The sequence below is a fragment of the Thermobia domestica genome, chromosome 12, assembly GCF_964235325.1.
Source record: "Thermobia domestica chromosome 12, izTheDome1.hap1.1, whole genome shotgun sequence".
NCBI lineage: Eukaryota > Metazoa > Arthropoda > Insecta > Zygentoma > Lepismatidae > Thermobia > Thermobia domestica.
This window is the reverse complement of record NC_137465.1, coordinates 107,335,110-107,360,162: the sequence shown is the minus strand read 5'-3', so window position 1 is coordinate 107,360,162 and position 25,053 is coordinate 107,335,110. Positions and strand designations below refer to the sequence as shown.

At 33.8% G+C, this 25,053-nt stretch overlaps 1 protein-coding gene across 33 annotated transcripts in view; it reads right to left on the bottom strand.

The window, feature by feature from the left end:
* The window catches only part of Tm1 (tropomyosin 1), a 133,832-nt gene that overhangs the window by 18,242 nt on the left and 90,537 nt on the right, over positions 1-25,053 (bottom strand). For 9 of the 33 annotated variants that reach the window (XM_081733968.1, XM_081733969.1, XM_081733956.1 and 6 more), the window contains 5 exons: positions 19,855-19,988; positions 17,336-17,453; positions 12,885-12,955; positions 11,327-11,402; positions 6,625-6,687 (listed from right to left, as the gene is read on the bottom strand). In XM_081733968.1, coding sequence (XP_081590094.1) covers positions 6,625-6,687; positions 11,327-11,402; positions 12,885-12,955; positions 17,336-17,453; positions 19,855-19,988 — 462 coding nt within the window. Of the gene's footprint in view, positions 1-5,910; positions 5,974-6,624; positions 6,688-6,768; positions 6,832-11,326; positions 11,403-12,884; positions 12,956-14,073; positions 14,145-16,517; positions 16,636-17,335; positions 17,454-19,854; positions 19,989-25,053 lie in introns of those variants that run through there. The other 24 variants (XM_081733970.1, XM_081733976.1, XM_081733977.1 and 21 more) reach the window with 8 other exon arrangements.

Genomic DNA, 25,053 nt, shown 5'->3' with positions numbered 1-25,053 from the left:
TAATGTAAATGATCACAAGAGCTCAAAACAAGTTACATACAATTTAACGAATAAAAACAGAGTACATTATTGATGTTCTAAAAACCCTATTCCCTAACTAAACAATAGCCTTTACTTTCGTGAAACTTTAGCTTCATAAACATCAAAATCCTGTCAAGTTACTCATCCCCCCCCTCCCCCCCCCCCCAAACAACCGTATCGTAGGTAGGTTGCAGTACATGTTACAAAGATACGGAATGTTTGATTTCTTAGTTATTATTTTATTTTTAAAGGAGTCTGTAGATCTATCATGAACCAGATTTACACTAATGATAGAATGTAACGAATATATGTTTCAATGTAACTGAAGTACTCACCTATTTGTATTCCTTAATGCAGAATAAACTTTTCAATATTTCGGTTACATAACACGAGTAATCTTTAACGATGACTAATGAGGCTTAACACAGGTTGTACATTAAAATCTTCACACTTTTATGACTAATGAGGCTTAACACAGGTTGTACATTAAAATCTTCACTTTTTTTTTTTTTTTTTTTTTTTTTTTTTTTTTTTTTTTTTTTTTTTTTTTTTTTAAGGATCAGTCATACATATCAAATTTATAAACAAAGGTAATGTATTTTAGCGTGAAGAATTTCCCTTTCTATGTAAAGATAATCCAAAGAATAAGCTCTCCCTAAATTGATGATGTGAACAACCTTTATCTACTGAAGCTCCCACACTCTTTATCTACTGTAACTGTTACTTCTATTTTTTCAGGTCTATACAGACGATTATTATTTCCTCTATTAATCTTTAATCTTAATATAATCGTTAATCTTTATGTAACTTTCAGTCTTTTTAAAATCTACTATATAAGAGGGTTGGAACTTAAATAATGGCAACACTGCTGTGGAGACACTATGCAATGAAATGTACTAGTGACGCTGATAGCGCACGTTGTTGACATACCTACCTAACCTCCGAGCAAATAGACTCGCCCGTCGCACAAGCGAGGGAAGCACAGTCACTTGTGAGCGAGCGGTCTAACGTAAAGGTGTCACTATGTCTTCGAAATAGGAACAACGGAGTTGGATCAAGATTGAATGAGCCAGAGGTCGTACAGTATGACAGTCATATCAAGGGCTTCAAGAGGAGTGTGGGGAATCGGACTGTATATTAATGCTGATAAGGATCACCATCCACAGTCTCTCAAATTCGAAATAGGGCCTCTTGAAATTTGTTTTTTTCGAGATTTTGGACAGCCCTGGCTCTGAAACTATGCACTTTTCGCCGTAGGACCATATGAACTTTTACTCTTATTTTGATGTGAGGAATCACCTCTTAAAGTTTGTCGGTATAGTTCATTAACATCCTGTATATAAAAGTGTATTGAAATTACGATGTACTGTAACTACATTAATATTGACCTTATAAAACTGTATATTTCAAAAAAATCTTAGAAATAATGTACAATTATATACTATTCAATTTTTGTTGATAGAACTTGTAATGATAGTATCCCATTCCCGGTCCCATTTTCAGTATTAAATTTCATTTTCCCGTCCTAACAAAATATGCCTTAAAATAGTTTCTTTCTATTGTTGACGCTGCATAATATAAAACCTTAAGTCCCCCTCTTGTGATTAGATTTTTGAAGATGTTTAGACAATCCCGAAACCGCTTCCTTGTTTTTCTCTCGACTCCTTGAATGTTCCTTCAGCCTAGTGTTCTCATGCTTTATGGTCATCCCAACATGTGTCTTTGTAGGAGCAGAAAATTTCATAAATGCTGCTCAACGAGTTTTTATCAACGAAATAACTTTTATATTGGATCAAGGACCTTTACAAATTTCTAGGTGGTCTCAGGCTCACTTTTAAATGTTTCAATGCAATTTTACTAAATATATATGATCTTTCTAGATGTATCTGCAAATATATCTCTGATAATACACTGAAAGTTATAAAGTACGTTGTTAAAAATAGTCAGGAAGTAAAAATGGAAGTATGTACATTCGTAAAGGCAAGCCAATTAAAAAGCCTCCATAGATACAGTTGATATGTTCTGCTCAATACTCATACCTCTAGCTATTATAAGTACCCAGAATTGGTTAAGACTGAATAAACTGAGTAACCCTGAAATATATGAAATCACAAAAAATCTTTTAAGTGTGCTCACTCAACAACTATCTCAAATTTGAAGATTAACTCTATTGACAAAAAGATGGGCCAGCCAAGTCCACTTTCCCCTTTATTAACCAATATGGTTACAAATAACATTGAAACAAGTATTTTGGAAAGTTCTGAGCTTAAAATATGTTAGTTTTGCTGATGACACACTTTAGAAATTCTTCACTCTAAAATACTTACCTTGTATATAAATTTGAAATGTCGACGAATTCTAAAACAGTAAACATGTGAAGATCTTAATGTACAACATGTATTAATCCTCATTAACCTTCGCTAAAAATACTCCTGTACAGGGGCGCCGGAACCGGAGGGGCAAGGGGGCAGCTGCCCTCCCTGAAATTTTCATGGAGGGCAAGATACTCGTTTTGCCCCTCCACTTTGAGACTTTAAAAATACCAGATAAAAGTGATTATATGAACTTTTTTTTTTCTTGATGGTAGTGTGAAAACATTCTCTATTCCAGATTCATCTTTCTCTTTGAGACATGAGAACGGGCGCATTTTCTCACCCCACATTAGACAGAAAGACTTAGGAAAAAGAATTGAAAATTCTCTTTCTTTCCATTGGTGTACATTCTCAAAACACAGTAAATTCTTTAAGAATTGTTGCTTAAGTAGTCGTAAGTCTGCAATATGAAATGAGTCGTTGATTGAGATGTTAAAGTTTAAAAAAGATAATAGTTTAAATGTGTAACAGAACGTTTAAATATATTTTCTATAAATTTAAATTATTCTTACAAACGAATATGCAGAGTGCAGTTAGTTTTATAGTGAGGAAAAATGTATCCCTTGTAAGTACGGTACTAACGAATGACAGTATTTAAGACGTTCTTACTTGAAGAGGGGACACGTTCACAAACGTCAGCAAGGACACTTCCGACAAGGATGTATGCGGGGGTGGGTCCTAGGGGTCCGGAATTCCCCCGAAATCCCGACTATTCTGTATATTGAACTAAAAGAAACAAGAAGGTGGGAATCAGAAATTTCCATCCCGTACGTATATACAGTACAGATGGTTTTCAAAGAATATCGTAAGATTTAGGAATTATACAGTTCAGTATACTTGTTTGTAGTTGAGTTAGTGACCAGCCGCTTTGGTGTAATAATACTGTTTGTTTTGGTTTTCCTCTTTCATGAATTTTGTTTTCTCCATGTTTCTGTGCCTTTTTTTTTTTATGCAAATACTGTATAATGTTTTGAAGCACAGAGTGTCCTATATGTAACAATCAATTTATTTTCTTCATATTACCCCAGGGGTAAAATTGGATCTGAGAAGGTAAGGGACGGTAGGTAGCGGCATGACGTCACGCCATCCCCTGACTATATTTGCACATTGTAATTTTTTAGGAACTGGGGGGATGCCGTACATAAGGTGGGGAGACAGCGTCTCTTCGCGTTCCCCCTCACTTTTACTCCTGAAAAGATACACTAAATAAACTATTTTTTTTTTAAACAAATGCGACACCTCTTCTAAATTTTAAAACAGGGTAGAAACGTTTTCTTTATGTTTAATTTCTTGGATTTAAAATCAAAATATAGATATTTCTCTGTATAGTTTTCTGTTTGCTGTGAACCCAATGGTTTGTGATTATACAATATTGTAAGCATTATTATTATTAGTTTATCAGCTCCACAAAGTCAATAACGAGCAATTATTATTTACAGAGTTGAAATTTTGGTTCACGTCACATTTGTGCTTCGATTCTTTTATCTTTGGTTTTGTGTTCTTTTACCAGCACAACAGAAAAAAAAAAAGAACACTGGCTAAGATTCTCAGAAGGAGTACTCAGTTATGCATTAAAGATCCGCTTGAAGCCCCTAAGTACCCTAATCACATAACGTTCACTTAGGCCATGTAGGAGAGAGTGCTGAAACCTGTAAATCAGTCTGACATTGAAATAAAAGAGTTAACTTTGCGTTACTAAATCGTTTGCTGTTTATGTAGAGATGCAAGGAAATACATATTTTACACATGTGTTCCTTACTTTATTCCTTGCTTTATGTCTAACCGAAAAAGAACCCTTCTTGACACACGGTTAATATTAATATATCAACAAAGAAAGTATCGAAAAATACAAGTCTTCCTGGTGTTTATGAAAGAACTTCACCTTTTTTTTTTTTTTTTTTTTTTTTTTTTTTTTTTTTTTTTTGCAACGTTCAATATTTTTTACAAATTTAACATCAGTAAAGCTAAACACTTATCTGTTTCACAGAAGAAACAATATGTAAAGTTCTACTCTCTTGTTTAAAATTTAATATCTTTTTCCAGTGCTATAGAGAAAGTTCACAACAAAATACATTTCAGAATTCTCTGCAATGTGCCTGATTTGAAGTACCGGATTCCACGAGCACGTCCAAGCAGCAAATTAAGCAAAGCGTCAGCAAAATTGGCGACAAATTCCCCCAACACTCCCACACAAGACTTGTCTAAAGAACTTGACGGAAGATCTTGTGTAATCGATCAAGGGAAAAAGTTCGAAATTCTTGTTTTAGAAAATAAAACTCAGCCGACTAAGGATTTCAATTTTTGCACAAACTGCACGCCGATCTTGTCGCGAGGAATGGTTTCATACATTCCCTGGTTACATTATGATAGTCAGAAGTTATGTTTTGATTGTATAAGGCATATTATTTGACAGGTAAAATGCTGATGTAACGACCTGAATTGACTTTTCTCGCAATAGGGTTTAAGAACTGGAAAAAGGCTGCAGACAAATTCATAGCACATTAGAAAAGTGGACTCCACTGTCCGAACAATGTCCGTATGGGCATTTCCAACACAGTTAAAAATATGCATATAAAATGGTAAAAATTGTAGTTACAAACAGGTATTTTTTGTAAGTAGTACAATTTTTAGTATTTTATATGTTTTTAACTGTGATTTAAATGGTTGAAAATGTTTGCACCATACGAAAATCCACCACAAAACTGGCAGTGGATTTATTCATCTTAAAGATGTAAACCAAGATGCTTGTAGATGGAAATTTTACCCTCATGAAACTGTTTATAGCTGCATTATATTATTATTATTATTATTATTATTATTATTATTATTATTGTCCAACCATGTTACATTACGATCATATATTCGTATTATCGTACCTATGTCACATTCCCACGTCTATTTTGAAGACAGTAATTCAAAATCAGTTTGCCCCCCTAGCTGAAAAATACTTCCGACGCCACTGCTCCTGTATATAACCGAAATATTGGAAAGTTTATTCTGTATTAAGGAATACAAATAGGTGAGTACTTTCGTTATTTACACTACTGCAATATCTTAAAAGAACATCAAGAATTTGGAAACTTATTTTCTTAATGCATCTTTTCCTTAATTCTTCTCACCCACCCACCCTCCCTTTACACACACTACTTTTCTAAAATTAAAGCAGTGAAAGATACGAAATACCGCTACACTCCTCCACACAAAAATAAACTTGTTTTCTGCTTATCGCAGTAATGGGTGTAAGTTATGAACAGATAGATCAAGAAAACTCAACACCGAGTAAACAAAGGGATAAAATTTGTTTCAACGGATGACCTATGGCAAATTCAATTATATGAAGAAAATCAATTAAAATTTAGAAGCCAGCTGTTATCCTCTACTGGTCATCCATCTTGTTCTCTCTTTGGCTTCCACATACTTCAACCTACCCTCACTGCTGCTATTATCTTTAACATTTATATCCTACACCTCATGCACTTATAAACAAATAGCTTACTAACTTACTAACATTACTTACATCTCTTAGTTTATCAGAAAGCATAGTAATTTGGTCCTCACAATGCTCTTTTGTAGCAGTAGCCTGTTCATTATAAACGAAAACACATTAATGCATGCAAGCTAAGACAGTACAGAAAAATAACATCCAATACAGGGATACAACAAGGATCATGCAAGGGAATACTACCACTAAAGTATTAGTCAAAACAAAGCTTTCTATCTGCTGTAGGACGCTGAAAGGAAACAAAAGGTACAGTATATATATATAAAAAAAAGCCGCACACCACACTACCACACAAATGCTGCATGCAATTATGAGGTTTAATTCAGTTAACTGGAGACCGCACACTATTCAGCCAAATCTCGGTATGCGTACTTTAAGATTTTACTATAATGGTGTTCAGTAGTTAGTAACAACAAATAACGAATGATGAGCAATTACTAACAAATCTGCAAGGTCTTCGCTGAATAAAGAAGTATCCATACAGATTACATATAATTAGTAATACTGTAACACCTTGTTCATTTGTATCTACATAAGGATCAACTAAATATCCTTGAAAATGTGTGAACTATCAGCGTAATTAATACCGTTTTCATACATATATTCTACAGCACATCTAGCATTTGCTGGGTTGGTGTGCAGCCTCTTTTTGGAAGGCACGTTTTCCTTTATAGAAATACAATTAACCCCCACAGACTGCTATCTGAACATGAATCTCATTATCATTACCTCTTTAAGTTGTGCATTCAGGGATTTTATCTGCTCTTCAAACGTTTCTTCTCGCTGTGTGGCCTACAACCAAAAAAAGATCACACATAGCTAAAATTAGTCACTAGTCACACCATGCTGAAATATTACGACACATTACAATACCTCCTTTAGCCTGGTTGTAAGTGTCTTGATTTGCTGTTTGTATTCCTCTTCACGTTGGTTCGCCTGTGTTCAAAAGAATCAATACATTAATAATCTCCAATACGATTTATATAGATTTAGATGGGCATAATAAGGCAGCTTCTCTATATTTACGCAGATAAAATGTAGCTCTGCATACATACACAAGTTCCACGAGCATTAATTCTATCTTCTAAAATCACTTCTTTATTATGTAATACAAATTACAGATTACATAATTTCAAATTATGAAAGTCCAAAAATAAATACTTCACTACGGACTAGCCGAGCACTATTAATTTCACATAGAATTTAAGTCGTATTACGAAAATCGAGTAACTAATACTGATTCTTTAAAGTAATCTCTTTATAAACAGAATTATGTGAAAAGTGAACTTAAAGGAATAATAATATTTTCAGAAATGCTACTGAAACGAAGAAAAACAGCCTTATATATGCGTTTTTATCTAGGGTCAAATGTCACTGTAGCAAATCATGCATCTTCACACGTCGAATGTTATCCACAATCTGCAGCACACTACAGGTTAGCCGCTAACTTTTCTCCTATGTAAGACAAGCCTGAGTTAGGAATTAGAAGGGACAAATATTTTGCCAAGGCTTTTTCCTTTTTATATTCGTGTAATACTTATTAATATTTGCGTTCCTATGTATACATGATTCAAGATACGATGAAAAGGGAAGACAAAGTTGCCGGAAATTTGTAGTATTCAAACTAAAATGGTGAAATTTTTCCAATCGCACCATAAGTTTGGACTATACCGGTACGATGACGTATGTTAAATGAATAAGCAACATTATCAGTTTATCAGGCTATTCCTTTGGGCCCTCACCATACTCACAGTACAACACTGTTGGGAAAGGGTTCAAGTTCCCTCGCATACCATTATGCACATCCCCTCCCTGTGTAATTTTTTGTGTCCTTACATTTCTTTCGAACAGTCTGGAAACGTTGCTTTTTCAGTTAGACGAGGGCGCCATACCTATGTGGACCTCAATGGCTGGTGTAACTGGAGAAATTCCACCACTTTAGATTGAGAAAGCACTACTTTTAGCAACTTTTCTCTCTTTCCATTTTTTCGTACCTTTCTTCGTAATGGAGTTGGCCTATGACCCACACTTTTGATACACATTCGGTCATCCGGTATAGAGTGAAAAATGGTCAAATCAATTTTGGAAAATTTGTTAGTTGAAAAGACTCACCTTTAAGCGTCCTTTAAAATGAGGATACTTTGCACACAATTTCAATGATCCACTGTCATTATCCTCGTTACGGAATGAAAACACTTGCGCTAGAACGGAAATATCTACAGTTTCTGAAGTCCAATCGAAGTGGTAAAAATCAACATTTTCTGAGCAACCAGACGAGAATATGCAGTTCAACTGAAGAATAACTGATGCACACCATTTCGAAATAATTTAAGAGCTTTCATTCTATGAAGTAACTTTTCTTTATGATTCAATGCAGCTGTTGTTGATGTCGCATCTTTTGTGGAAGTTTCGCCTTTCCTACATTAATGTTAGATTTTAGTCCTAATGAAGCACGATTTAAATATTTTTCTACCAATGAGTAGAAAAATATTTAAATCGTAAGAGGGTGGAAGTTCTTCCAACTTCCACCTCCTTAATAACGCTTGACTGATTCCAGAAGGCACACTTTTCTACGGTATACAGTCTTTCCAATGACATAACCTTTTTTTTTTTCTCCTTTAAAACGTAGTCATCAATTTTCTACAAGCAAGAAATGTAATTAGTTAAGGAGTTTTTTTTTTTTTTTTTTTTTTTTTTTTTTACACTGTACCAAGGACGATGATAGTTTATCATTGAAACTGTATGCAATTCATCTTCATTTCAGACGCATAAAGGTTAAGTATTTTCAACTAAGTGTAAGAGCTTTTTGCAAGCTGCTGTTCTACTTGGTATGAATCTTGAATTTCTTCATTATATTATTTGTTACCCAAATTCTTTCTAATTATGTAACTTTTTCTTCAGTATTTAACACCACTTATCTATTATTGACAATTTTTGTAATGTATTATGGAATAGCCTCCTGAGTATGTTAAATATACGTCGAACTGCTATTAGTATTCGATCCTGTCTTCAATATTTCAAAAATATCGTAGCTTATTTACGAAAATGTTGTAGCAATTTAAACCAAAACATGTTTAAATATAAACAGGAAAACAACTTTCTCGACCTCTCAATCTCGCTACAGAATACCCCACTTAAGTTAATTCTTTCTACAGTTATACACACATTTTGTGTTATGATGAAGTATCTAAATTAAGGAACGTCGTCAAAATAAATAAAATCTCACTTTAACTCAAAAACTTCGGAATACGCAATGTTCAATTACTGTGCGCGTACTATTTTAAAATAAAAGGAAAACACCTTGGCTTACTAAACACAACAGATATAAATATTAGTTAACACACGAAAGGGTTTTCACAATATATGCAAATAGTTATAATATTTGAAATATCAAGAATAAAAGCATGGTTTCTGTGTCAGTAATCTGTCGTGCTTACGAATTTATTTTAAATTTCCCAAGATTTAAACCTAAAGCATATATTTCTATGGCACAGTACAGAATTCATGTGAATATCAGTCTAGAAATCAAATTTAAACTTAACCCTCGAGTAGTCGCGCCGCGGTCAAAAGCACCGCAGGGAAATTATTTTCGATCCTGTGTCCATTCTGTTTGTCCGACAGACTTCTCCGTCTAGCTAATCTTCCCTCTCACCTTCCCGAACATTCCTGCTCAATCACTCCGTTATCCGTTGTTTAGTTTAACTACTAGTTATTGTTTAGTGATTCTGCGGTGCTTTCCACCGCGCGCGACTAACCGTGTAATGCTTTTTCTCAGTGTTTCGCTCTGTACGTGACCTTTGCTTTGGAGATGTTTTAAGCTTTATAAACATAAATATCTTTTTAATGAACGGAAGAGAGGTCGAAATAGTTAACAAACTGATACCAAGTATGAAAAAAGAGAAAATTAGAAATGAACAGCTTAAAATACGGAGAGAAATGTTAGGAATGTACTATTTGGATAAATCAGCCGAGATGATCTCGTGGAAGCTTTGTCTGAGGAAGATCATAACAAATATATATATATATATATATATATATATATATATATATATATATATGAGTGAACACGAAAGGTGAAGTGAGAAGTCTGCGAGCGAATCTGAAGATCTTAAATCCAAAAATGACCAGCGATTCCCCGAATGTAGTCAGAGCAGTAGAGGACGAAATAAGCGACGACGAAGTGTAGAACAGTGTAACAGTATAGATGAAGTTTCAAAATAACAGAACCGTAAAATAATTCAATGTAAATTTGATTTGATTTCAATTTAGCGCCCTTTTCAGCATCAAGGCTAGGTAACACGAGGACCTACTGCTTAACGAAGGATCCGAACCACATGAGGTCCCACCGGGAATCGAACCCGGAAGTCCCACGCCAAAGGCGTGTATGCTAACCGCTTAACTACGAGTGAGCTCTAATTAAATGTAAAATGCGCCGTGAAGCTTTGTTTTAATGTTATGTTTATATAGTATATTTTTAACTAATTTGCTATTGCATTTCTAATTTTAGACGAACCAGAGTTGACAAAAACAAAAGATCATCATCAGATTTAGAATTTTCAATAAAACCAGTGCGTAGCTTTCTATCTAAAGAAATATGTAACAAAAAAAATTTTATTCCATATGAGAAATAAAAAAAAGGACTGTAGGTTTTTCTAATAATTATTACTGTAAAACTTATTATAATAATAAAAATGTTATTCCCTCTTAATCAGAAAATATACAAAATTACGTTTCTAATACAAGAAAAATGTTTAAAACGATATTTGCAACACATTATGTTCGTGCGGTCCTTTTGACCGCGCGCGACTACTCGCGTTACTTTTTCAGCGCGACTTCTCGAGGGTTAAATACTATGCTGAATAAGTCTGAAGAATCTAAAATACATAGAATTTAATGTTAAAATGTGCGCATTATGTTCACAATGTACAGTGTACTATATTATGTTTGTTGCAGTATCCAGGGCACCTACCCCACATCCTCTCCTTTCTTCATTCAGCAATATTAGAGCCGTCACATATCTCATATAGCGTCTTGACAATGCTGTATTAGCATGTAGCACCAATCAACTTTTATTAACATAATGGTGATGCATTTTCTATATACCAATCACGTCTTCTAGTCCCCCTCCAACTCTTGCAAGTATTTCCGTTTTAAGGCTAAGGCCAAAGATTCCACCATTTAAATCAATCAGTTCATGCTTCGAAGAACACAACTAAATATTTCCTACACTTACTGACGGCAGAAACCAATGCTTTGTTATTAATTATTAAACACAAAGCAAAAAAATAACTTATATTAATTAATAAAGTAAGTGCTCAATGTTCTGGTAAAAGTTCATAAAGTTAACTAGAGCATTTTATCACATATTAGGGAAGTAATTGTGAATTTATGATGTCTTAACACTTTAGACTTATTTAACAAGAACTCTTACCTTTTCTTCTGACACCTCGAGGGACTTCAGGTTATTACCTACGACGCGCAACTCTTCCTCAAGTTCTACTATTTTCCTGGAAAGCAACAATAAATTAGTCGTATGTTCCAAAAATAATAAAAGGGAGAAATGTGCTTTAAAAAAAAAAAAAAAAAACTGAGAACACATTCTTCATTTATCACGTATTAAATGTAAAATTAGGTATTACAGAAATCTTGTAAAATTACAATTAAAGCAAAAGTGGTCTAATTTGTTTTTTACTTCGTTAGCTTTAGATAGAGTACTTTACATTTTAAAGATATTTCAACCATACTATTACATTAGAGCAAAAATGCTTTTTAAAAAAAAACGTTTTTAAGTAACTATAGCGTAATAAGCTAAACCGAATATTTTGACACACACACAACATGTACAGCAAAACAACTAAAGCATGGTATTATAAAAAACTATGGTAAACGGTTAGTTGCAACACAACAATAAAATGAACACCACAATACGTTGCCATTCTCTGGTTCAGAGCCGACTGCCTAACGTGGACGCTTTAGACTTGGATTAGGACCGCAATTAATATGCATTCTTCTTCAATTGTAAATATACAGAGTGTATTGAAAGTTCCCTAACATGGGTAAAACTCTGTTGTTATCAGAATTACAACAAAATGTAAGAGGGTAAACCGTCTCCAAATATGATGTTTTCAATCTAAAGTGAAGGAATCTTTTAAATTGGACGAGCCGTTTAGGCTGTACATTCTTTATGAGTCCAATGTTAAATGAAAATAATGCAACGTTGCCATTTACCTGGACCCACAATGTAAGTGAATGACTGTCTTTTACGCTAACGTGTCGATGGCCAGCCCTCATTTCGAACATTAACTTCATTCACTTATGTTGTGGTTCCAGGTAAATGGCAACGTTGCATTTTCATTCAACATTGGACGCATAATGAGTGTACAGCCCAAACGGGTCCTCCAATTTTAAAAAATTCCTTCACCTGAGATTGAAAACATCATATTTGGAGACTATTTCCGCTCTTACATTTTGTTGTACCTCTGAAAACAACGGAGTTACCGTACGTCAGGGGACTTTTGAGACACCCTGTGTGAATGATTAAATTACGCCCAAGCAATATCCTTCTGATAGACAAATCAGTATTCGTCGACAATAGAAATATCAATCTCTCATCTTAATCTTGTACTGCCCAGAGGATTGAGCAGTTACAATAAAACTGGTGAGACAAAAATATGAAAATTTGATGATAATACCTTACATGAATTCAGAACATCGTTACACATCTGAAATATAGGCATTATTGCAAGTATGATCATATTCTCGAAGTAAGTATGAACTTGAGTTTCAGAAAAGCGACAGGTATATTAATTTTTACTTAAAAGAAAAAACACTAATACTGTAAGAAATGTAAAGCTGGAATTTTTCTCCATCACCTGCTAATGTTCTAAATATCAACAATTTCAAGCTTTATTCCTATTCACAGAATAATTCCAACCATCTCAGTATGTCTGGATGTAAACTAGAGAAGGGGTCAAAAATATGTAACTTACGTTTCACCTTGCTCTGCTCTTTCCTCAGCCCTTTCCAAGTCCTGTTCCATCATGACCAGTTTACGTGCAACCTACCGTGCAAATAAACAACATGCATTGAATGTAACACCGGGCAAAAACAGTGTTGTAAGTTTACTTTTAAATTAAAGTAAAAATGTGACACACACACAAAGGGAAAAGGAAAAAAAACTAGGTAACTGCAATGCTTAGCAATTCTTTCTATTTAAAGTTCAAGAACTTTTAATGCATGTTTCACAATGTTCTGTTTTCTAAATATTTTTAATATATTAACCATTCTTAGTCCCATTCTGCTCCTTCCGAGAAAGTGCCTTCCAAGACTAACTATAAATGTTAATTTTACACAGCACAGTAGTGACATATATTCTCATACGTTACGAAGTTCAATACATTTCCGAAAACACAATTTTCAGTAGCAACAAAATATGATATCACACATTTGTTCGCATGAATAATAATAAAATGTTCCAAGCGTATCACAGATTTAGGTGATACAAAATTAGTATCATTCCCTCCGTTCCCAATTTTAATTTTTAGTCAGAGGTTTTGTCCGTGCCTACATACAGCCTGATACATAACTACCATTGAAATACAGAAAGGAATCACATACGACGTGAAGAATATGTATACGCAATACTAATTTCCCCACCCCTGAAAAAAAAAATGTACTTCACAATCATATATCCGATCCAGCTTATTGTTTGTTTTTGGTTTAAAAATAAAATAATGTCCAAATTCGATTTATGGAAAGGTTTGCTAAGCCTTAAACAAACAAACATATACAAAAAGACATTAATACATGCTACACAGAAGCATGAAATATGATTATTAATGAAATTAGTCTACAACGTGTGTCCACCATCATCTGATTACTAATCAACATTAAGCCAGTTAATAAAGATTATGAACTGACGTAATTGTAATCTTTCGATCTAAAAAATAGTGCACTATACGGTGCTTCCTCCTGCTACTCAACATCAGTAATGAACTAACTACGTGCTTTCGATTATAAAAAAAAAAAAAAAAAAAAAAAAATTGCAGATACACATGAATATGTACACACAATGTGCTGGGGAAAAATAAAAATAAAAAATGGTAACACAGAAAACAAATATTAGCAGTACAAAATTATTTCCACACAACTATCATGCAGGCAATATCTGAATCTTACGATTCACCACTTTCTGCCCGCTCTTCAGCTCTTTCCAAGTCAGCTTCAACCATGGCCAACTTACGGGCAACCTGAAAGGCCACTTACATTAGTTTCATGAAAAGTAATATAAATAACAGCATCTTACAAACAATGGATTCAAAAAATTAAAAGCCTATGCTTAATATAACTCAAAAAGGACCGAAAATCATATATACCAGAAACAGAAATTCTGAATCGAAAACTTAAATAAAAAATATATCATAATTGTCCACAAGCAGTCACGTTATGATCTGATGATCTGCATAAGCTCAGAATTGCTATTACTACTGAGTGACAATAAGCACAAAGTTATCTCCAGCCTTTAAAATGCAGCCGAGGCATTTATGATTAAGAATCCTGTATCGTCTGAATTTAATATATAGGAAGGCCATAAAAATTAGATTAGCCTAGTAATATTTCAGTAGCAAATTTTAAAAGCATGGGAAGTCATGAATCTATATACCCGCTATTGAATAATATTCCAAAACTTAAAACCTACTACATTAAAAAATTTATGAGAGGAATTGCTAAATAAATGTACATGCATTATATCTCATATGAACTTACTTGAGACTAACAGGATATTTGCAAATTTAATAAAATTTATTTTGTGGACAATATGATAAGTGAACTATTTCAAATGTCATTAACCAAGGAAAGTATCACCTTATTGAAACAAAACATGCATTTAATGTAACCCTTTAGACATGCCGTTATTTAATATGTAGGAAAACAAAGTTTATCCAACGAAATAATTAAATAAAAATAGGATCAGTCATCAATGGAATCTTAAAGAGTTAACGCAGATCAGTAATTAACAATGCAATCTAAATCTAATGAATGTTATCTAAATATGAAGATTATTAACATTATCTCCATCTTGTCCCAATTCAAAGGTACACACATCCTGCAAGAAAATCACCTAATAGAGAATTTAGCAAACATACATGCAGTTAACGTTGTTCGGAAAATATAGTAATTAACTCAGGTTATGTTAAATGCAAGAACATTAATGTTAATATCAAGACACTGAAACAGATTTATAGCTTATTATTTCATGCTGCACATGCAGCTTTTCTTATGCAAAATGCTCACATTTTTCATGATTACAACAGCTAATTTCGCATCTAATACGAGATGCATCACTTTTGAATTCTTCCCTCTAGATTTTACATAGTTTACAGATAGTTTTACTCATTGCCCAATCTTACCTTCAAATAACAATGACTTTAAAAACTGCTTGTGCAGTAAGGTCAACAGAAATTATATATATACCGGTATATGTTACTTTTTTTTTGCTTTGTTTCATTTTAACCTGCACACTCTCATAAGTTACGCATTATTTATTACTCAAGTTAGTCATTTGCGTATCTTGAAACTTGGCAACAAACTATCTGGTAATGTTAATGTTAACTTCATTTCCGTATACTGGGCATTTCTGTAGTGCAAAACTATGAGTATTCGACTGAATATATGATCCTCTTATTTCTTAGGTGATCGTTCTTTTACTAGTATTAAGTTTCCGAAGGTCAATAAAGTCAAGAAAAAACGGAAAATTGTTCAAAGGTACAGGAAGCACTATTCACTGTGATTTACGTGTATGGTCGCATCTCTATGAACAGATCGGCGCCATTAAATTTTAAAATTAATATTTCTCAGTTTCAACAACATTTGGCACTCTAGTCCACATTGATTTATCTATGAATCTATATGAATCTCTTAGAACAAATTACAATCGAAGTGTAAGCGATGAAACGATAGAGTAGTCATTGTCCCACCTCGCTGATTGTTTATCAAACCCGATTGGCAGTGAATACCGGATGTTTGTAAATGCACAACGGAGCCATTTGTAGTGTTCCACTACTTAAAGAGTGGAGTAACATGGATGTTCCGCGTAATGGATGTGACCCAAATTTATTGTCACACGTGGAAAAAAAGAAAGAAAATGTAGTGTTCTGTTGGTAATGAAAATGTTGAATCCACAATATTTAGATCATAGTATGCGAATGGCAAACTAAGATATTTATTACATGAAATGATCCCATACTACAAAATAATTTTTATCATACATTATTTATAAAATAACGCTCTATGAAAATAATTAGTTTCTGCAATTATAATAATTCTCTAAGTAAGAGTCCTACTATAAAGTCCCCCTATCAACACTGGATGTCATTAAGGCAATACAATCAATACTCATTTGCAACTATTGCTACAATAGCACGTTATAATGTACCACAGAACGTTAGTAATTATTTGATAAAAGGTAAGAGGAAAAAAAGATGCGATGCATCTCGATTTCTAAGACATCAATTCACTGGTGCTTAAAATCCAGGATGAATGCTGTGGACAGAACAGAACACAAAACTACAGCACTCCATGCTTGAAACAAAGGGTGCCGGCCACCTATAAAGGCCAATCACCTCGTCGTATTTTTTGTCTGCTTCTTCTGCCAAGAACCTAGCCTCTTTGAGCTGGTTTTCCAGGGCGTCCATACGCTCTTCATCTGCCAAGCTCCTGTTCTCAAGAACTTTTCTCATACTGTGGAAACAAAATCATTATTCTGAATGATGTTAACTTAATTATGCATATACAGGGCAACGTAAATATTAAACTCTTCTGCATAACCAGACGTATTTTGTGAGCTTTTAACCTTGTCTGACTGACAAAACATCGACTCAAGCATTTCCATCACACGTAATTGTTATTCAGCTCACAATCCACTCCGGAAACTGGGTATCTGCAAATCCTGGCTTGCTGTGGCACCTATTGTGAAGAAATTTAACAAAAAACAAAAGCACTGTGAAGGACCTTACTATTAATAACAGTAAAATTCCTTATTTAAAAAAAATAATCTGACTAATAAAATATACAGCATTACTGTTGGTGAATTAAAAACGAATCAATTACAATTGAATAATGCACCAATTCTTTTCAGTATAACAAACTACATGAACCTGGAATGATCTTGTCTTCCAATTTACAGCAAAATTTTAATTTCTAAATGTCTACCACAGCAACTGATCTTTAGAGAAAGTACTCAATTACTGCTTCAATGCATAGCAGTTTGGTCTTTAAATATGCATCATTTTAATTTTTTCTTTCATATTTCTAGACAAATAGTAACTACAGTTAAATTTACGACAACGTTAAAAACCACACAAAACACCTCTGGTTTTTAATACCGCCGAATGGAAGAATGGATCCTGGAAGTAAAACTTTGTGCCCAGTGACTCCTTACCTCTTCGTATTTTTTATCTGCTTCTTCAGCGATTAACTTAGCTTGTGCTAACTGTGCTTCTAGTATAGCCACCCTATCATCTTCCATATTTGTTCTGTTTTCCAGTGCCTTCCGTATCCTATAACACATGGACAAAATTTTTTATTGCTACAAACCTAAGAAAACAAACTCTTACCTAATCTACCTCTAGTAACATGAATACTAAACGTAAATATGAATATTACAATACCATTAAATTATCCCAATAAATTTCTACAGATCAATTACTTTTATGTAAATTACTTACAAACTTGCCAAGCTAGGATATGAATCCTTGATCAAATTATCTGCAAGAAATCTAATCCATTGTAAGCAACCCGGTAAGTTGTTAATCTTGAAATATTGAAACAAAACAACACACGCTTTATATAAAGAATCAAACTTATTTACTCGAACAGAGTAAAAGTAACATCCACTCAAACAAGGTAATAATTCAAGGGTAATCTCTCATGATTTGCGGAAGTCCCGTATTTTGTTTTACATGAAGATATCAAATACTGCCAGGTTAGAGAAATACAAAAACTGAGAATGCAGTGTCTACATTTGTCAACATGCTACACAGAAACTGCAAACTCCATTCCTGAAGCAACTATGAAAGAACCGAGTTTTGCCGATTCTAAAGAAAGAAATGTTCAACACAAAGTACAGTGCCAAAGTAAGTCTGCACCTCTTACCAATTAAGTAGATGCAGTAACTTGTAAAAGCAGAGTTCAAACTTGCATATTTTCACCAGTATTAAAATTAAAAACAATTTTCCCTTTTTGACTCTCGTAATAAGGACGTTCCTACACCCTTGTATGTACTAAACCTGCAAAATTTCGTAAATTAGTGCAGAAATATGCGACTGGGCCAGATATCTCTGAACCTTCAGCTTATGATGCCACTGCAGTACCTACTTCGCGATCCGACCCTTACCGAGACCAGATACACATTTTTCATCTTCAGCCCGGTGTTCAATCATCATTTGAGTTGTCCCGTACCTCAACACACTTGTGTGTGGATGAACCCAGTGACTATAGTACTGAAAATATATGTACTTTGAACCCTCATAGGTGTTTATAACTGGTTCGTTCACAAATAACACAAAAGTTATGGTTAAATTCTTTAAATAAGTTGCTGAATACAGACAGCAAGAGTAAAAAACTGCTCTGAAGAAGGAACTGTAGTGTAGTGGTTAACGAACTGACACAGTATGACGGAAACAAGGGTTTTATCCAAGATCCAATCACATATTTTCACTCTGCGTTGTATCTTCACGAACAGAGAATCATGTATATTGTTAAGTATAACGGAGAAATCTCTGTTAGGCTGTTCGTCTAGCCACTTATCTCTCAGAGCACAAATATCACGACCTACTACTTACATATATGTTGAGTGAAGTGTGTGCAATAAGAAACTCCCATAATACCAAATCTAGCAATCCTACACATTAAGAAGTGGAAATGGAATCTCGGTGCTCAACGATTACGCCGTGTAGATTAAGGGGGGCACTGTACGTAAAGTGAATGACGAAGTAATTAGAGGAGCGATTAAAAGTGAGAAAAAACTTAGTTTTTCCTCGAAGAAAGAAAGACACATGATACGATGTTATCCATCATAAAGCTCTCATCCCTTGAGAACGGAGATAAACGTTTGGCAAGTCAGTCATCACCTCCCGAAGAAAATTGCAAATTATTATACAAGTATTCAAGGATTCATCTCTCATGGCAATATGATCACCCTTCCCACTGCCCATCCCCAAAATCCCAATTTAATAAAACTTTGTATCAATTCATATATTACACGTGTAGACTATTCACACTAATGATCCTTAATCATAAACATTTTTAAGATCACGTCTCTAAGACCAAAATATTGGGGGCCAAAAGTTATCTTACACATACTTGCAAAAGTTCAATTCATAAATCCTGCATTACCTCCTGTGTACACGTAGTCTATTATCACAGACATGATGTGTACTCTTTTCTGCTACATGAAATACACACAGTATGTTATACTTTTCAAAAACAACATACAAGTGGCATAATATTACGTGTCATTCTCTGGAAGTATTAAAACAGTTAAAAATATATTATCTTCTTTAAAATAAGAAATATTTAAGAAAATTAAAAATAGCTGGACAAGAAGTTTAGCTTCTAAATCACTGACTCACATTATCAATACAAAAACTAGTGTAAATTACGTAGCAATAATTATAAATGTAAGAAAACTATCGATAATTTGAATAATCTTAACATGGTTTGCAATATGGAATTTTAAAAGAAATAAATATGACCAAATTAATTCATGTAATAATACTAAAACGAGTGAAAGAATTACTTAAACAAGACCAAGGATAACAGTGCCAAGTAATTAATTTTCCAATAAAATCTAAATGAGTAGCATCATTAGCTATCATATCTTATAATTCCAAAACTGATTATATACAAATATTATAATCGATCTTCTAATGTTTCACAAACACTTAAAATGAAACCCACCGTTCAGATTCATCTGCAGCTTGGGAAGCTTCTGCCAATTTTTGTGTAGCAGTGGCCAACCTCTCCTCGGATCTCTCCAAGTCCTCCTCTAACAGTTGGATTCGTCGGTTGAGGGCAGCCACTTCACTCTCAGCCTATGCATTGAAGAAAGTCAAAATTAATTTTACAAACATACTACATCAAATAAAATTACTTTATTTTCCAAAATACACAAAACAGGATTCCCAATTAGTTAGCGATCACGAATTCCCTGACTTTTCGAGGTCACGATTTACAAATTTCTAGATCTATATATAACGTGAAAAAGAAACTATCCCGATAAGGGTACCTCATCTATTATGCAAGCAGACATTCGAGGGCTTCTTATGTAGCCTTTAAGCTAGGAAGTGTGTTAGCAGCTGTCTGTGGAATTACAACGGCTTGTTCAAAATACCTAAACAATAGTTCTTGTTCCACGTTAATAATAGCTCCCTTTCTTTATATATTTGCTGTTTAATTTCCAAATTAGTTCTACGAGAGTTCCTTTCTTTATATTTTTGTTATCGAATAGCGACATAAAGAAAATTACATCTCAGATACTAAAATTGTGCAACTGGAAAATTAGTCCTGCAAAATATGTAAATTTGAAGAGGGACATATACCACTGTTTACTTATTAACTGAGGGCGCGGTGGCTAAGTGAGCTTTGTGGTGGACAAACACCGTGTGCGTAAGTTCTCATAGTCCTCCCGTTTTCTCCTACTTTTATCATTCCATCATTATTATCCACCTCATCATCACAGTCTCCCTTAGCCTTGGTGCATAATCGTGGGAACTAAAAATTCAACTGGAGTTTTAGACCTAATCCCCCATTTTGTATTAACGTGAAAAAATCAGAAATCAGTTTGTTCTGCTAACAAATAACAGGTAAAACATGGTTTGGATCAAATTAGTGCTATTCTAAAAATTATTGATTGACTAAAAAACTATGGGCAATGAATTCGAAAGTAGTTCATTTCCTTTTCTTGTTTTTGGAAATAAAAAAAAAAATACATTATTGCTCTGTAAATGAACGAATTAAACTATTAAATTAGTTTAGTGCCTTATAGCGTGTCACTAATCATGTATGGCTGTATCTTTTTCTTACTAATCTACGTAGGACTTTAGAATACCTAGTACGCTAATTGAATTTTCCAGACCATTAAAGAATATTACAATTTTACAAAACAAATCACAATCAGGTGTTATAATCTAAGCAGTAAGTCCACTAATTTCCTCATTCGTAACTATTTAACTATTTGACAATTTAACAATGATATACTTCCGGAAAACAGCAGAAATTCGGTATCACAGTAATTTAGAAGCACTAAACGTTGTGCTCTCCAGTTGCAAAATTCCTAGCAAATAAGATTATTCTGAAAAATATCACACAATGTTGTGGAATTAGCAATGTTCTTAAATCATACTATGCTTTGATTAAAATGCAACTCCATATCTTATACATTCAATCATAATCATCAATTCAAACTTGTTAGAGAATCCTGTATATTTAAAAAAATATTTGTACTAGAATACACAATATTTAAATATTACAAATTTTACCATGCAGTATTTCAAACACCACTATACAGGCTTAAGATGAATCATGAAGGCAACGAAAAATAGCTACAGAAAAAATTTCAACAAAGTATATAATTTCCTACAAACAACTTTCTACTTACTCAGTCAGATATTCCCCTGACTTTCTCAACTTGAATAGCGCAATATTCGATTATATAATAATGGCTTCCGTTCTACACTAGGACAATGAGAAAAATGAACTTCCTTTTAATATAATGATACTTGAAACTCCCGTAGAAATTATACTTAAGTATACTTTTAGAGAAATTCCAAACCTTGATCATAAGTATGAACTCTCATTCGCATAATCACTCTTTACTCCTCATAAAAATGACATTTCAAAGATCGGGAACTAAATTCTTTATAATCCTGGAAAGGAATAAAATCAAAAGACCGTAGATAATGTAAATCATACACCAGACCAGTGGTTCTCAACCAGTTTGTCATGACACGCTGGTATGTCGCGCAGTCCCATACAGTGTCAAAAAATTTTATAATCTAAAAATCAGGAAGCATTTAATAATTAGCTAAAAAATCAATTTTGAAACAGACTGTACTTATCAACCCCACCAGCGGCAGCAACAAGCTCAGTACTACTTAGAATTAACACTTTAAACTTATTGTAGAAAATTTGAAGGGTAAGGGGAAAAAACAAGGAATGTCCATGTGTGTGCATTTTCGGGTGCTTTGTCCTATCTGTTGGTGACTCTTGGTACTATTTGACTGTATATGCATGCATATGTAAATGTAGAAATATCCATGTAAAAAGGGGCAAAAGATTTAACTAATCCTATTCTTTTTACGCGATTTTCAATATTAAAACGCCGTTTTCTCAAAAAATGCAGTTTTGTGACATTCCTTGTTTTTTCCCCTTACCCTTCATTTATACTATTATAACGTATAATAGCTATTATTAATAATAAAAAATTCAAACATGTTGCGCTATCATGAGCGTTCAGGAAATCGTGTTGTTGGTTAAAAGAAAAAAAAAAAAGGCTTTAGCCTACAGTATATATTCTAGTATACACAAACGTTATTTGATCAGAGGCTCATGCATAAATGTCATTCTTTTACATTGTGTTTGTTTCTTCTTCAAAATATAAACAGGAGCCTTGGGAAGTCCAAGAAAAAAAAAATGCTACTTGAGAGCCTAGTCTATTCAATTATTAGAAATAAAATGAAGTACAAATATTCTTTATTTTGTGCTCATTACAGGAGCTATACATATTGTGTAGAAACCAACACAAAATCCTAGAAAATCGTGTCGGTTTAACAACTCTTATTAGATGCTTACGAAGCAGAACACCCTAGCATCCATTAAGCTTCTGTATTTGTCAATAATTATAATGTTTATAAATATTTACTTACTAAAATATACTTTTTGTCACTCGCCTACTTTATTTTAAAATGATAAAAACAATGTGATTACTTTTAAACCGAATTTGTTAAAATGTTAATTTTAACAAGTTTGGAAGTGTATATATGGAACTACAACAGCTAAAATCATCCATATTAGTTTCATACGGTCCAGTCCATATACAGAACGTAATTAAGATTTTGTACTTAAAGTCACATGCAATAAATGACAATTGTTAAATCCTCTTGTGTAATTATCAATTTTGCATTGAATTGTATTCAGTTCCATTAAAGTGTCTTTCTTTTTTTTGTAATTATATATATTCGGGTGGTCCAAAACACAAAACTAACTGTGGTCGGGTGTCCACAAGGCTTATTTGATTCCTTCTGATGTATACAACCAATGAACGAAATTTCAGTACAATTAAGTCATATTTACGGGTCACACCATTTTGTCTTTTTCTCCAGTTGTCACAACTTTTAGAAAAAATGTCATTATTTGTATTCTCAATTTACAAAACCGCTTTCTCCAATGGAGCAGGAAAATTTGTATGAGGTTTCCAACCAATCGAATAATAAAATGCTTCTGTTCCTCGTCTTTTGTCAAAGCTTCATTATACTTTTGGATGAGTCTTATACATCATTCACCACAGCCATAGGTATTGATAATTCGCAAAATTCTTGGAGAAAAGGATTATCTCGCCACTGTTGTGGAGTTTGTTTGAGAACAGGCTGAGACTTCTCTTTGCCTTTTTCAATTAGGACATCAAATATCGACAGTGTTCCCTCTGTTACTAGATCCTCCAAATTAAGTTCTTCGGTTTATTTGTCAGCTTAAACCCTCGTGGAATGTTCGGTAACGTTGGTCGCTGCAGGCTGGACCATCTTTTCCTTTGTTTCTTCTGATACTCTGTCATCAAAAAGTGCTAATCCTGATAAATGTTCACACCAAAAGCAGAGATGTCTTGAAAATGATGCATATGCATTACTGGACATTGATTCGTCTGGGTAAATTTCAGAGCTGACAGAAATTTAATACCATTGAGAGGGTTTCGGTTGGCAAGTGGAGCTTCATGGACTATTACTTCTCCTGTCGCTATCTAATGATTATATTGAAAGCTACGAACTTATATCCATCCAGCTATTCGCAGAGACTGCGTTAAATTACATTGTCGTATTGACACCTATCATGTAGTATACAGGAATATAATGGGGAGTATACCCATTATCCACCTAATATTGCTATAATACAGCATTCATTTACCTTAAATTTACGAATGAACTAGTATATATGGAGGTGGGCATACGCTCTATTATTACGGTTTAGCGTATACCTTTCATAAATTCTAGCATTACATCATTCGTAATATTACATGAACATAAAGGTTTAAAATGGAGCGACCTGCAAATATTGAGCAATAGAACTGAAATGTAGGTAAGTAAGTTATGACTAGAGGAACAAAATAAGCCATGTGGAGGATTATTTTGAACAAGTTGATTTTTTGCATTTGATTTTGGACCACCCTATATGATCAAGGGAGGGGCTAAACCATAGTTTGCCATTTTATCCAGTGTAAAAGAAGATTGAAGTCCATCTTATCCAGTGTAAAACTGATCATCAAGGGGGGGCTATAGCCCCTCCTTTGGATCCGCCCTTATATATATATATATATATATATATATATATATATATATATATATTTATTGAGAGGGAGGGTGCGGCGGCTCAGTGGTAGTGTTCATTTTTTGTGCAAGCAGTCCCTAGTTCGATTCCAGGTCATGTGAGTTTGTTGTGGACATCATTACGTCCGTGGTTTCTTTTGGGGGTTCTTCAGTTTCCTCCTATATTCTCATTTCACCAATTCTTTCATAATCATTCACTTAATTATGACACCTTCATACCCCAGCAGTTCTCAACTAGTATGTAAATTGAATGACTCAGGTGCGTACGACCTAGCAGCTACACGGAAACACTTGAAGCTGAACGAACATAGGTCACAGGAAAAATCTTTATGAATTCTCCACTGACATGTTAACCACAGGATCCTCTGCTTGTACATGCATTACGAATATTTTCATATGCGTTTCCAAAATCATTGGAAGCAAAAGGCAAAGTTGAACACAAGCCAAAAAAAAAAAAAAAAAAAATCCATCCTCAAGATTAGGGTCGGCTCGTTTAAACCAGCTGTTTAAAAAAAAAAAAACTGGCTTAAACAAAAAAAAAAAAAGTTGACGTTTCCACATA